Below are 15,226 nucleotides of genomic sequence, written 5' to 3'. Positions count from 1 at the left end.
AGTGACTGATAATTAAGCATTGTTTCAGTATGTGTGCACACGAGCACTCCTTGCACTGCTGTAGAGAGAATACCTTGCACTGGGCTCTGTACAAGCAGTGACTGATAACTAAGCATTGATTCAGTATTTGTGCACACGAGCACTCCTTGAACTGCTGTAGAGAGAATATCTTGCACTGGACTCAATACAAACAGTGACTGATAACTAAGCATTGATTCAGTATTTGTGCACACGAGCACTCCTTGCACTGCTGTAGAGAGAATACCTTGCACTGGACTCTATACAAACAGTGACTGATAACTAAACATTGATTGAGTATTTGTGCACACGAGCACTCTTTGCACTGCTGTAGAGAGAATACCTTGCACTGGACTCTATACAAACAGTGACTGATAACTAAACATTGATTGAGTATTTGTGCACACGAGCACTCCTTGCACTGCTGTAGAGAGAATACCTTGCACTGGACTCTATACAAACAGTGACTGATAACTAAACATTGATTGAGTATTTGTGCACACGAGCACTCCTTGCACTGCTAAAGAGAGAATGCCTTGCATTGGACTCTAGACAGTGACTGATAAGATAAACTAATCATTATATGTGCTCTTTGTCTAAATTTGTTGTTAATATTAATTTTCACATAAAAATATATGAATTGTGAGGCTTATTACTGTTTAAGTTTCATGAAACGTTAATAAGCATTGTAAATAGTCGCTATAATTTATTTTGAACTCTGATCAAACAATAGAGATTTACTAGTATGATTATTAGTACAGAAGACAGAAATAGCGGCTATTAAATACGAATCAAAGAACCGAACTATAGAATATTTAAAATAAGTCCATGCTATATATTTAAAAAAAAGCTCTTCAAAGTGTATTATTATTATTACATAAAATGAATTTAATTTCATTAGAGATTTTTAATTGTAAAGACAAATGATTAAAATGTAATAGGAAAATGGGGAAACAAAGGAAAATTCTAAATCAGGTACTGTTGAAGAGAAAAGTAATCTACCGTCAGTTGGTAACACAACGTTGGATGGCGGCACAGTGATTAGTAAATCTGGTGATATTGCGGTGAAAGTTGATTGTTATCTTACCGATGTACAGTCGGATGTGCATGTGGTGTCAAGGGGTCCTGTACAGTCCGAGCAACATTTAGTCGTAAAATAGTTTTTCCTAACTCCTAAAACGAAATTTGGGGTCACTTCTTAAAACAATAAAACATTAACAAGTTTTGACGTTTTAAGTTTTAGATCCTTATTAAATATATTGCAGATTTCATTTTCCCGATCTTGAATATTATTCATAGTTTCAGCCAAGGAATATTTACAGAAAAGTGTACCCATTTGTGATGATGAAACGCAATTTTGTCTGGGTTTACTCTCAATCTTCTCAAACATCAATACTTATAGAAGATACATATGTCATAAGGCACACAGGAGCTAGGGGATGGCTAATTAAAATAAGGTTTTGAAATTCGGTCGATTCCATTTCTAATTCTCTAAAGTGTTTGGATATAATTGCATATAAATTGTGACATTTCCATTACGTAATAATAAGTCGACTGAACAGACCTTTTAATCAAAGGTTTTTTAATCAAATTCTTACTAGAGCATGATAAAAAGTAATAAAAATGTTTTTTGAAAAAAGGTCTTAAAAGGTGTTTTATTTGATGAACTACAAAATTCAGCTTTTAAAATTGGAAGCGCCTTTTCGTGTTGTAGTTTAAAATATGCGAATGTACAAAGTACAGCCATTTGTATTGAGGTCACTTCAGTCCGCCACTGACGATGGTAACGTACCTTTTATTCTGTCCCAAATAAGTCCATACAATATGAATTGAAAGCCTTTCTTGCTGAGATTTAATTTTGACCTAATAATGAATTTTATCTAATCTAGGTAAAATATTTTACTGAAATAAAAGTATAAACTGCAATGGAAACGTGGGTCAACGGAGGATAGTGTAATCGGATTTAAAACGATATAATTAAGTAATAAATTTGGGTTCCAATCATTAAATTCAAATAAACGCTAGCAAAACGAGTAGACTGTATATACATTTTCAATTTTAGGACTCGACGACTTGCTTTTCCTTCTGCGTTTAAATTAATTCTAATTGCCGAGTATTGACAAGTTAATAACCTTTGGCATTGAGAAGTGATACTGGAGGAAAGACTATCGTGGGATATCAAATGTACGATGCACTGTACACAAATCTTTGCCGAGGAATATGTTTTTTTTTTTTAAGTACAATAGCGTTTAGATTATTGATTGAATTGTTTTGGTATGGAAGTGCAAATAAAAAAAACCGTATTGTGAACTACCCAAACCTCTTTTAAACAATTATTATAAATAAGAAGGAATGTTCCCATTGTATAATGCATTAAATATTATACCCGACTTGTATATTTTTATTTTATAAATTTGTGTCAGTTTAAAAACAATATGACTTACCAGCAGATAAATCTTGCTTGAAACAGTATTTCAAATTTCAAAAGCAAATAAGTTTTTTTCTAAAACTATTTTAGTACCTTAACCCCAAATATCCTATTAAGTTTCAGACTGTATGACGACATATACACTGCATGCGCTGTAATTTTGCACTTGAGGGTTGCACAGTTTTACAACGCAGCAGGATCGCTGTTATCATCCCGCCTGGTCCGTCCTGCCAATTAGTTACAAATAAGGATTTTCTGAAAACCACACTTTTTATACAAAATGTAATTAGCACTTAATAAAAACATACTTATACCAAAGAGGATTTTCTCATTATGACGAATATCCAAAAATATTTTTGATAACGCATGTAGTAGTTGAAAAAATAGCACACCTTAACATATGATGTTTTAAGTTAGCCAAATCCATACTTAAATTGGCTGATTTTAATTATGGTCAATAATACCATGTTATAAACGTTATAAATTTTCATAAGAGAAAAAAATGACTGAAACATTTCTTTAGGGCTTGCACCTGAGAATCCGCGTTAAGACATACAGACTGTACAATTTTGCCGATACCCCCCACACTAAACGGTAGAAGTACCAGAAGAAAAGTTAGAGTGCATCTACTGAAATTTGTGGATGTAATGTTTATTTTATCCATAGTAAAAAGCGTGGTATGGAAACTGTTTGGTTTTAGTACTAAATACATTTTTATTACTTCCACAATATAAAGATAAATAAAAACTACTTCCACAACTGTTGAAGTTTAGTAATGAAGGCTTATTGAATAAGGACCTATTATTATTATTTAACCTACTAATGTAGTTATTAAATTATTTTAAATAGTTTTGTTATTAATAAAACAATGGCCTTAAGGTTTTCATTTTAAAATGATGTACACAAGAAGGCTACTTCAGTCAATACAATTAAAACTCTAATACTAATATTAAGTATCTATTTATTAATGCTGTCTAGAAAGTCAGAAATTGTAAATTAAGAATTGTTCTCAAGAATTATTTTGAAATGTTTATGTTCTTAAGTACCCAACCTAAGCTGTGCCTCTTGCCGACCAGGCTAGTTTCCACGACTCAGAAATATTAGCTTTAATGAACGCTATAATTTGAATACGCGGCATGTTTAAGGCAATATGGTAATGTTATGGGCATAATCAACGAACTCTTGTTTCCCTTGATTTGCGGTGGTTATTTTGACAAACATTCAGCACTACTATGTAAATTCCAGCGTTATTATCTTAAACTTGCTGGTTCCATCTCTAACAGCAAAACATTTTACAGTACGGAATGATTCAGCGCAAATCATACGGGATGAATTAATTATGAATAATTATAAAAAGAGTATTTGGAATTTTAAATATTGTAGCGTAAATTGTTGTCTATTTTCGTAGTCAATGAAGCTGTTTATCAGCAGTCAGACAAGCCGGTGAATAGAGACTGCAATGTCCATGGCAGTCGTTTCTCTCGCCAGTGAACTTGCGGTTTAGGATCGCTATTGACTTGAAGGATGAATTTTACACGTTCTTACGGGAAATGAGAAATACATACCAACGCAAAATCGTAACAATGGCATTTGAAGTTTGAAAAATTTCTATTTGCCCATACCAAAAAGGTAAACAGTCAGTCATCTTACTCGAGTTGACAAAACTAGGACCACCGGCCATTGGAGCGTAAAGGACGTTACTTTTATGTATTTTATAGAACGTTGATCGATAACGACGATCGACTAAGATTGACGATAAGAGGAAAAGTTGTCCACCATAAACTCCTTCACGGTTACGCGTTCTTATACAAGCGCCTTGAAAAAGAAGAAGATTTAACCTTTTCTTTGGGTGTTTCTTAGAAACCATCTATGCAGTCCTTATACCTAACACCTACTTCTTTTCCTTTGATTTAAAAGAGACTTAATGGACAGTGATTTTAAAAAGACGATGGAATCTGCTTTTGTCAACAGTCATTCCCAAGCGGCCAGCTGTCGTGCTTGCTAAGGGCCTAAAGGAACTGCTCTATCGTTCAGAAAAGTGTAGAGAATTGAGTGCTAATTATATGGAAAAGTAATTTAGCAATGTTTTAAACGAATACAGACAATACTAATATTTTTTTAGTATCTGTGATATGCTGGCAAATGGAGCTAGTTATTACTTTTACAAAGTGAAAAATAAACACAGATGAGGGTGAGTAACGATATAAATAGGAAATGTGAGAAGATTTATTTTCATAATGAAAATGTATATCAATGTTTTACTCAGAAATAAGCATGTGTAATTTGGTTTGGAAGGCAAAACACACTGAACTAACACCTGGTATTTAATGTAAAAATTAAAGTCCATCAAAATTTTTTTTATGTAATTTTAGCCATATAGTAATACAGATATTTTCCCGCTTTTCCTATCTCTTATCTGTTAAACGTATTAGTTCATCTATTATAGAGAGGATCGGTGTTTCAGTTCGTGTAATTTATTTGTTCAACCATCTTTACTTCGTTCTGAGGCCTGCAGTTGTAATAATATGATACTTTAAAAAAAGCCTTCAAGCTCAGGTAAATGTTGAATATGTCTAGATAAATTAGGTATATTATTCAATTTGTTTGTCTTTTATAAAGGGGAAAACATTGTTGTAAAATCAACTCTTCATTCCACAAAGACTCGCATCTTGATAATAAAACTAAAGACTTAATTGTGAACCGAGAAGAGCTTTATATTAAATTAAACCTCCTGTATTGTACATTGAGGGTTCATCACAATATCTTGGCCATATTTACCCCCTTTTTTAAAACAGGACTTTAGAATATTCTTGTTTTACAATTTAAATTAGATATCTAAATATATTTTTACTCTATACGTAACAGTGTTTCGATCATAAAAACGATATAGATTTAAATAAGTTCTGGTTCATACAGTTGTTAATAAATTATAAGTATATACATTTTATAAATGTACATGTGTTAGTATGTATGCGTAAACCGGTTTTCCATGACTCGTTCCTTCCTCTTAAATTTGAAAATGGATAAAATAAGAACTTCAGCGAACCTTCAAAGGATCTAAAAATTATGCTTTTTGGTGGATAGGGCAGTTCATTATTCCTTTCCAAAATAAGAAACGAGAGAATCAATCTAAGTAAAATAAATTTAAACCACGCTAAACAAAACAGGGAACTGTTCTTAAAAACAGTATTTTTAAATGTTAATATGTATGTATGAATATAGACAATATGTTTGCATACATACAACAACGAGTAGTTCTCATATATAACATCGACAACCTTGGAACTTTTTTGAAATTTGAAATCTTTCAAATTGAGACCACCATTTTGAATTTTGATCTTTTTCAAAGGAAAATCGAAATCAGCAAACCTAAAAACTGCCTTACAACATATATTCATGCAAGCGTGACCGAGATTGAGTCTGCGCCATGTTTTCTGGTTGAATGCTTCAACATTATTACATCTACGATTGAATATATTTAGCGTTCTTTTCGAGAATACAGACCCGTGGCCAAATGAGGGATAAAACTTTGATAAAACTCCGATAGTAGGATAAGGAAGTTCAAGATATCTCATCGATCGTCTTTTTGGTCTTTACGGACTATCTTAGAATATGAATATACGTTATTAAACACTTAAATTGATTGATGTTTCTTAATTGCCTATATGATATCCGTAAAAAAAAGATGTGATAATATATTATATATATAAGTGTACAGGTTTTTTTCAGTTCTCTTTTGGTTTAGAACTTAATAACTTTAGAATATAGTAAATAAATTCGTGATGAGATATGAATCTGACCACAGTAAACTATTAATAGGAATTAGTGTTAGACCATTGAGGAACCAGAAATATTTCCTAATGTTCACACATACGTAAAACCATTTTCTTTGTTTGAATTTCTATTTTACTTGGCAAGGTATTACAAAAAATTCAACTTTTGTGGGCTGAACTTGGCTCAGTGTAGCACGTATGCGACTTGTAACCGAACAAAGCTACAATGATGCGAATAGCACTAATTAAAACGAAACATTAAACAAACTTTATGACTGCGGAAAATCGTGGAACGAGGCGCCCTGTAGAGTTGGTAGTTACCATAGCACATTGTAATGTGGTTATCACGCAGCGTACTCACGAGTATCCGTGAACTGTTGACATTTACTGGACTGTCGATAGACCTGCAGCTGCTCCTGAGGATTTATGCTACTGGGACAAGCATGTAGTGTCGTGCCACCATTAGTCAACAGAAAATTGCGTCTATCACGTTTTTTTAGAAATCCAAGGAAACCTTTGGGGAATGCAATGAATTCCACTAATATTAGTTACATATATGACTAGTTTAAAAAAATAATAGATAACAAGATCCTAAAACCATAATGTTTGGTTCTGTTACAAGCAAGCGAGCATACACGTGATTATACGAAAACTGGCTCTGTCGCGGGGTTTTCATTGATTATCATATTAAAGTAATACAGGGAGCAAGAAACACAAACTGCCACTGATTGGAGCTTAAGCATGAAAGCGATACAATCCTTAAAACAACTTCACTCAAAGCACTTAAGGACATTAATTACCAGTCCACATTGATTCAAACATTTAACGCTTCGATAGGGGAATAGTCAGTTATGCTACTCATCCTGTTTATTCTTTTATAACAGTACCTTATAAAGAATAAAAACTCGTGACGTGTACTTACTGATGTGTATTACCATAACATTGATTTTTGCAAAGTCTAACATCATAAGCTATTACAAAAATATTCTATTTGTCTAGTATCTATTAATAAAATATCCTAACAATTAAGTTCCCTTTTTTTGAGAGACGAATTTATATACTGTATACACTACATTCATTGTCAGGGTTTTTCAACAATAAAATACATAATAACTATACCAAAAATGTAAATAATATTTATTTATGGCAACTAAATGTAGGCTATACACCAACAATAAAAGAATTCTCAAAAAGTGACAAGTAACAAAACCCAAATTAAAGCTGATACAGTACTTTTTTTCATTATAGTAGCTAAATATGTAAATGTAGTATCTTATATTGGCACAAATTTGATTATTTTGGATAAGAATACTTCGGTATCAGCTATAAAAAGTGTTATATTACCAATCTGAAATCTTTGGAGATTTTATATAGGATTCAGTAAAAAGATAACTTTAGAAATATGTTTACTCCTAAATAAATCAATACAGTCTCAAAAATTCATCTTATAGATTACTAGGAATTGTATACTAAAAAGCTAGAAAAAAATACAAAAAATCAGTCGAAGTTTATATCGATATACTTTTGAAACCTATGACAAACCAGGTTGGAAAGTGTCACGAACCATACTGCTACTGAATCTATATCTAACTATGTTCGTGTGCAGGACTTAGCCTATGCAAAAATCTCGATGATGATAGACTGAACTGACAGATAGACAAGGACAAGAAGAGACCTTACAGCCACTGGAACCATCTCTAGTTATGTTCCCGTGCAGGAAATGCCATGAGAGCTAGTCTTGATGGTGATAGCCTGCCGTGGCCAGACGATCGCGGACAAGAAGAGATCCACAGCCACTGGAATCATGTCTAATTATGTTCCTGTGCAGGGCGTGACATGGGCGCTTGTCTTGATGGTGATAGCCTGCCGTGGCCAGACGGACGAGGACGAAAAGAGGCCTTATAAGTTTGCGTTTGCCATCGAAGGCTACCAGCACCGGTCCGAGGAGAAGGGTCAGTATCAGTTAAGGGTTCGTTTTATGTTTATGTCACTTTTCTATAAATAACCTCTTTATGATTATCTTTAGATTATCCTCTTAATGTAATCTAATTAGTATTCTTTTTAGAAGTTACATGATTATAAAAGTTAAATATGTTGTTTACAGCATTTTGCTTTTCAGAAATACGAGTATATCTCTTTTATATATTAACCTTGAAATATGCTTAATACTTATTTTAAATAAAAGAAATTATAATAAAAAGCCCCTTTAGAATAATTTTATTCATTGAAACAAAATAATACAACGTTGATAACGATTCCTAATTCTTAAGTGAAATCCAAATTTCTTTATTAAGAGTAAGAGAGATTTGTTTGCTGCTCTTTTTAAAAGTAATTTTAGAGAATACATGCTCATTTAAATAAACAATGTTATCATGCAACATTCCACAAATATTTCAGTAGCTCTATTTTAGGCCAGTGTTGTAAAATCCAAAGTCAGAGACTATAGCAAACGTAATCAGAGCACTTTAGTGTGGCTTGTACAGAGTAGTATAACAATTTTAAAAGGAATTGGGCATATTTGAGGTTAGTTTGTATTCTCCGCTTTCGTTCTCAGAACCCAAGGCCTGATATAATACAATTTATTCCTTGCTTTCCTATTTCTGTTCACTTTTTATCCTTCTTCCTTAGTTTAATCTAGACACTATATAAGTTTTTAACGTAATCAATACTGTATCACTCATGTGCTCTAAACTGTCCATGTCCCCCCGATGGTTTTACCGGCCCTCGGTAATTGCACTTTATCTATGGTGTATTACTTGTGATTCTATATCCTGTGTTCACATGTACGGTGCGCTCGCATGGTTCCTCACATTGCAGTCATAAAGCGTATAATTCGTTGAGTTTTATTAGTTCCTGTTTTTTATCCTTCAGCCGCTGTAAATATGGTGTACCCACATCACAAAGAAAGCCAATTTCATAGCAATAGCCAACATAAATGGTATATTAATAGTTCATTATTTTGTCATTGTCTATTGACTTACATATACGTTAGGTAAAGATGCTTTTAGATTTTTCAAAATTGAATAAACTTCAGTATTTCCCAAATTTAACTAAATGAGATACAAGAAGCATAATATTATGGATGGATAATTTACTGAAAATAAGAAAATAAGTGAATATTATGGATGGATAATTTATTGAAAATAAGGAAATAAGTGCTATTATTTTAGTTAAAAAATACTGGTATTAAAGAATCAGTTGAAATGCAAAACGAGCAAAACTGTGTCACGGATTTAAGCTCTGTAGTAAATGACGGGTTTTGGCAATTGAAAGTATTGGAATTGCCACGTTAAAGTATGCCGCATAACTACACGTACACAACAGCTGCGGTAGACATATTGCTTAACGTGGAGTGGTTACAACAATGTCACTTCAGGCTACAATTGGGTGTTATTCATTTGGCAGCAGCAGCTTAGTATGAATTACCTATATAGCGCTATATTCGATTATAATTCCCAAATACGAAGCATAGTTTCGACTTGTTTGCAACTATCCGATATATTTATTAGCTAGGCCTAATTAAAATATACTTTTAACGTTTGTATTTCAGTAGGAAGATCGATAGCGTTGTACGGAGTTTATGACAATAATCCGCTTAATACGATCGCTATTTAACATCACACGTTGCAGTTGTCACTATTTTTAGTAGTCTTTTGAAAGTGAAATGACAGGTAGGATCGTTACTTTAGTCTGAATACAATACCGTACATTTCATCAATATCAATGTCTATTGTAACAGTTATTCTGGAAACTGGCATAAGGTATTGGTGTTACACAACATGGAAGGTTACGCAGCTGTCGGCTGTTCTTGCCATTACAATATACAACCTGACAAGAAACATTAATCTCTCGCTACAGTGTAGCAAGCGTACGGAACTGTGGATGGCGTTAGGTGACTGACGCACTCAGGCGTCACTCACTGTCGTAACACTGCCTGCAATAATGCGTATAATCCACAGTGTGTCCACAAAGTAACGTCACACTTTAAATACATGTATTTACAAAAGTGTATTCAGCTATTTACAGCAGAAGAATGAGATCAACATAGGATTAAAAAAATAATTTAAACAGTGAGCACCATAAATCACCTTTTAGACGTCCTATCATCTCCTCCTACACTTTGATCAGGGGTAACTGATTCAATCGCAGCTCTGATTCATTCCTCTCAGTGTTCAATATACAAACGTTACGATGTTGCATATATTTAGATACGTGATTGATGATCTCATTGTTAAAAACATTGCGGTTTATACATTTTTAGCCAACCCATTTTCATACAGAATCATACATCAAAGTCATAACTTTTAATTTTTCATCAGGCTTCAAAGCATGCGATAATTGTGGTTATAAAGATTACATTTAAATATTGTCTTTAAAACTTTGAAAGCTTTATACTTAGCAACATTCAACACAAGCCCGCATTTCCTCATGATTGTTTTAGACTTCTTAAGAACTTTACCGTCTTTAATGTTCTTGATGGTTCTGTTTTTAACCCACCTGTCCGCGTTTTGTCCAATAACCAGTATTTAATGAAGCCATTAAGGCTGTTTCCTCCAACCACTTTTACCATTAATAAATGCTGCGTCTGTCAGTGGCATTTTTATAAAACACTCAACACTACCCACGTCGCACTGAAATCAAAGAATTAAACTTTGCTATACTCAAAACACACTAAAGTTACCTTTGGCAAAGCAGCCATGATGACTGTTTTCGTAACAGCGTTAGCCACACATTACTAGACAACAACGATGGGTAACTCAGCTATTTCAAACAAAACGTATAAGAAGCTGTTTTAATTTACATCTGTTTCGTAGACCTGTGATCAATAATAGAGTAGCTATAAACAATAAAAAGTGTGAACTGACTTTGTGGACACACTGTATAACTGAACAGTCTATTTGTTGAATAATAAGTAGTAACAAAATACAAGTCATACATGGCATACTCCACTAATACAGCTCTACTGCACGATAATGACTAATCCTGCTCCTACCAGTTTCATTATATCATTATTTGTGACACATATGAATAAATAAATATACATGTAATTAACACACAATATCGTCACAAAAATGTTTATATTTTTAATGTTCATGTATACGTTCTTGTAAATAATAATCATGTTCTATAAAGTACGTAACAACAATAAAAATGTATAACAGGTAGTAAAAGAAAAGAACAAACTAAGAAACATAACATTCACAATTACAATAACAGTATAACGATCTAATAACAATGAAACATATAGATACAAAACACATACGCGAGCGCACACACAAACACACACACACACACACACACACACACACACACACACACACACACACACACACACGAAAGACTGCTAGAGTCAATAAACGGTAATTCTAAGCAATATATGGGTCAACCTCGATTTTTCTCATATTACAATATAATGTTCCAATAGTCAATTAGAAAAGGAAATGACTAGAATATCTTGTCGGAAAGCAGTTATAGGGAGCAGGCAACTCATATTACAATATAATGTTCCAATAGTCAATTAGAAAAGGAAATGACTAGAATTTCTTGCTGGAAAGCAGTTATAGGGAGCAGGCAACCGCGAGAATTACCTATTAGTGATCAGGGGCACTGACGTGATCTGGGCTTCAAATTTGGAACTACTCGAGTTAATTTTTTTTTCTAAAAGAGCAAGCAGCGCGAAGCGCTGCGCAGCGGGCAAGCATCGTGCGTGATTTTCGTATATACTGAATTGATTCAGGCCAAAGGAATGACACAGATTCCTTTACCAGATTTTTACGGAGATTTTGTATTGGGCGGATTATATTGGTTTACTTTGCTTTCCAGCATGTAATTATGTGTTTAAAATTGTTTTACATACATTACCTACATTATATTGTAATATGTAATAACAATTTATCAGAAATTTTTAATAAAAAAAAGGATCACGCACGATGCCTGCCCGCTGCGCAGCGCTTCGCGCTGCTTGCTCTTTTAGAAAAAAAATTAACTCGAGTAGTTCCAAATTTGAAGCCCAGATCACGTCAGTGCCCCTGATCACTAATAGGTAACTCTAAGCAATATATGACCGTCTGGCGGTTGCCTGCTCCCTATAACTGCTTTCCGGCAAGAAATTCTAGTCATTTCCTTTTCTAATTGACTATTGGAACATTATATTGTAATATGAGAAAAATCGAGGTTGACCCATATATTGCTTAGAATTACCCAATAAACTTCCTCAACCGGTAACACAAGGAGCAAGTTTAATTTTTTATGAATGAATCATCAGTTTATAGTTTGCTCTGTATGTCATAACATTACACGCTTCATAACTATAATAGTTACTTTCCAATTTATAATAGATACGTATTATTTATATTTGATGCGTTTATTACGGTTTAAGTCTTGTTTACAAGTATAACGCGCAAGTGTAAGAATAGCATATGAGTAAACATGTAATCTTAAAAATACACGCTGTATTAATATTACAAAGGTATATCATGTATATTTTTACGAGAACTTTGATAACATCCAAATATCATCTTTTGGTGCTAAATTATCAATTTGATCAAGATATTGATTAATCGGTATATCCAATAAATGGTTATTGGCTGCACGAGTGAATAGTACACGGATTTTGTCAGACACTTACTTTAAGGTTAATTAGCTTTTTAAACGCTTTCCTATTCAAAACAAATAAATAAAGTTCTTTCTAAAAGTACGTAAAACTAAGAGGAATTAAAAACTTTGCTTGAGACTGAGTTTGTGAGTTGTCTGGAATGTAATCAATAACTGTAAGTACATGCACATGTCAAGTATGTGACTGAGAGGGGTTGTTGAGAACCTACGATTGTGTTACATTAATTAATCAAGCACCCTCATTCGTTACATTCCAGAAATTAAACTCGAAAACTACTATATTTCCAGTAAAGTAAATTAGTTATGCATTTTTTTTCATAAATAAGCTCAAATTAGTGTTTTAATGCAGTTTGTTTGGGAGTCATATTGAACAAATATGGTATACATTACTTGAGTATCTTTTCCCATAATTGACTAGTTAAATTGTATATATAATATACGAGCAGAGTTTATATGTTCTACCTTACTTTTCCATACTTCGGATCAACGCTGATCATTGTTAAATAGTAAGTACTTCATTTTTATTAAGTTCATGTTTTGAATACCATATTGAAACTTGAACTTAATATAAAGGATTTAAATTGGTTTAGCACTGAACGCGGTGCCGCGATCCGTTTCTTGGTATCTTTAATTGTTCTTGAGATACATCGACTTTTAGGAATAATAAAAAGGTTTTTGTCAATACGTTTATGCTAAGTGTCTACGTCCGCTACTATTTAATACTCTTCCAACTCTAGATTGGTGTATTATAAACAAGAGACTGTAAATGCTGACTCAAAACAGTCTGACGGAGTCATGTCTGGGTATCTGGCAGGCCATTCAATATAGCCTGTCCTCTAGTTGATATGTAAGGAAAAGTTTCCTCTATTTAGGCTCTTACGTTCCTGTGATATTGTGGCGAGACTCAGCATTTTGATATCTTAGTTCATTCTGATAAAATAATTTATAATGAACTTCTGTCATATTTAAAATGCACGAAATAATAGTTTCTTGCAGCTATCCATTGATGTTTCTGGTAGCTGCCTTAGGTATCTTTCACAACAGGCGTGCTAGGCGATGCCAGAATCTCCAGATTCTCCATACATTTACCAAAGGAGTTTATGATAGAAAGTCAAAAAGCAAACCTAAAGGGATTTTTATTCAACTGATCTTTTTGAGCTTGTATAGACTTCAAAATGGAAGGCAATGTGGGCAGAGTAAAGATTGCAGTTAAATCTTTCAGTGTGTCAGGCTTGAGGCTAATAGAAGGAAATTAATTATGGACTCAAAGTGCTCTTTAATGTATGAGAATCAAGTTGAGTTCAATTTGTAAATAAATATGCAAAATATGGTAGACATGTGAAATTTTTTGAAAAAGTTCTTTTCTTTTGGCACTTGAGCCTTGAACTGGGCTGTAGTGTTCCACAAAGGGAACAACCAAACAAACTTGGAGAAGGTAGTACACGTAGGGACAAACTTGCTACGCAAAAGGGGCAAAAGACCAATCTATTTAACGAAAACTTTCTACACATGTCTCTTCGCTACCTCAGATGTCAGTAATCCTAACTTTGTAACATATTTAGGCTTGTTCAGTGGGTAGTTCTCAAATCGCAATATCCATACTCTTCCAAATGAACGGGTCTCTGATTTGAGAGACGATCTCTTATATGCCCAAATACCCGCCTTCAGCAGAGGTTCGAAAATACTGAAACCCCAGAGGTACTGGATGACAGCAGCACCAACAGCAGAGCACCCCAGGACAGAACGTAAAGATGGTGGCTACAGTTCAATTATGATGTTGGCCAGCTTTCTTAAACTGGTGGCACAAAATAAAAGAAAGGTTTAGTGGAAAACGGAAAAATACAGCACTACATGTTCGTTCAAAATTAGGAAGATGATTGTTGGGTGTATCCTAGTAAGTTTATGAGAAATCACATTTTGGATGTCAAGTGATCAAGCTAACGGAAATTTCCGAGAATCCAATAGATTGGTTCCTCATCCATTGAAAGCCTGGAGCGAAGTAGCCTTAAAAAATAAAGTCATAAAGTCGGTCACTTAGCGTAAAACATCCACATTTCCAGACAAACCGCTACAAATTACGAGGAGAAAGCTACCGTTTGTAATTGTTTAACATAGATCACAATTCCAGTATTTCAGAAGAGTGGAGGTAACATCAAAATCTCTTTCAAAAACTCATGGACATCTGCTAGCCTCCATCCTACTCAAACTGGGCAACATTTTCTAAAGTATATTTAAAAAGGCCGCCATCTATGCAACACTGGGGGCACACAATGAATGTAAAAATGAACCGTACCTATAAAACATGCAATCTCGTTTGCATTTTTGAGAGAAGGAAATTCCACGGATTTGCACGCAATTTCGTATTGAACAACAGGGACGCCATAGCCATAAC

The 15,226-nt window shown here is 33.8% G+C and overlaps 1 protein-coding gene across 2 annotated transcripts in view; it reads left to right on the top strand.

The window, feature by feature from the left end:
• The window catches only part of LOC124357193 (protein lethal(3)malignant blood neoplasm 1), a 49,945-nt gene that overhangs the window by 25,220 nt on the left and 9,499 nt on the right, over positions 1 to 15,226 (top strand). For both annotated transcript variants that reach the window (XM_046808723.1, XM_046808724.1), the window contains exon 2: positions 8,048 to 8,171. In XM_046808723.1, coding sequence (XP_046664679.1) covers positions 8,048 to 8,171 — 124 coding nt within the window. The remainder of the gene's footprint in view (positions 1 to 8,047; positions 8,172 to 15,226) is intronic.

Source organism: Homalodisca vitripennis, chromosome 3, assembly GCF_021130785.1.
Source record: "Homalodisca vitripennis isolate AUS2020 chromosome 3, UT_GWSS_2.1, whole genome shotgun sequence".
NCBI classification, from domain to species: Eukaryota; Metazoa; Arthropoda; class Insecta; order Hemiptera; family Cicadellidae; genus Homalodisca; species Homalodisca vitripennis.
Note: the sequence above shows the minus strand (reverse complement) of the source record. Positions and strands in the feature narration are given on the sequence as shown.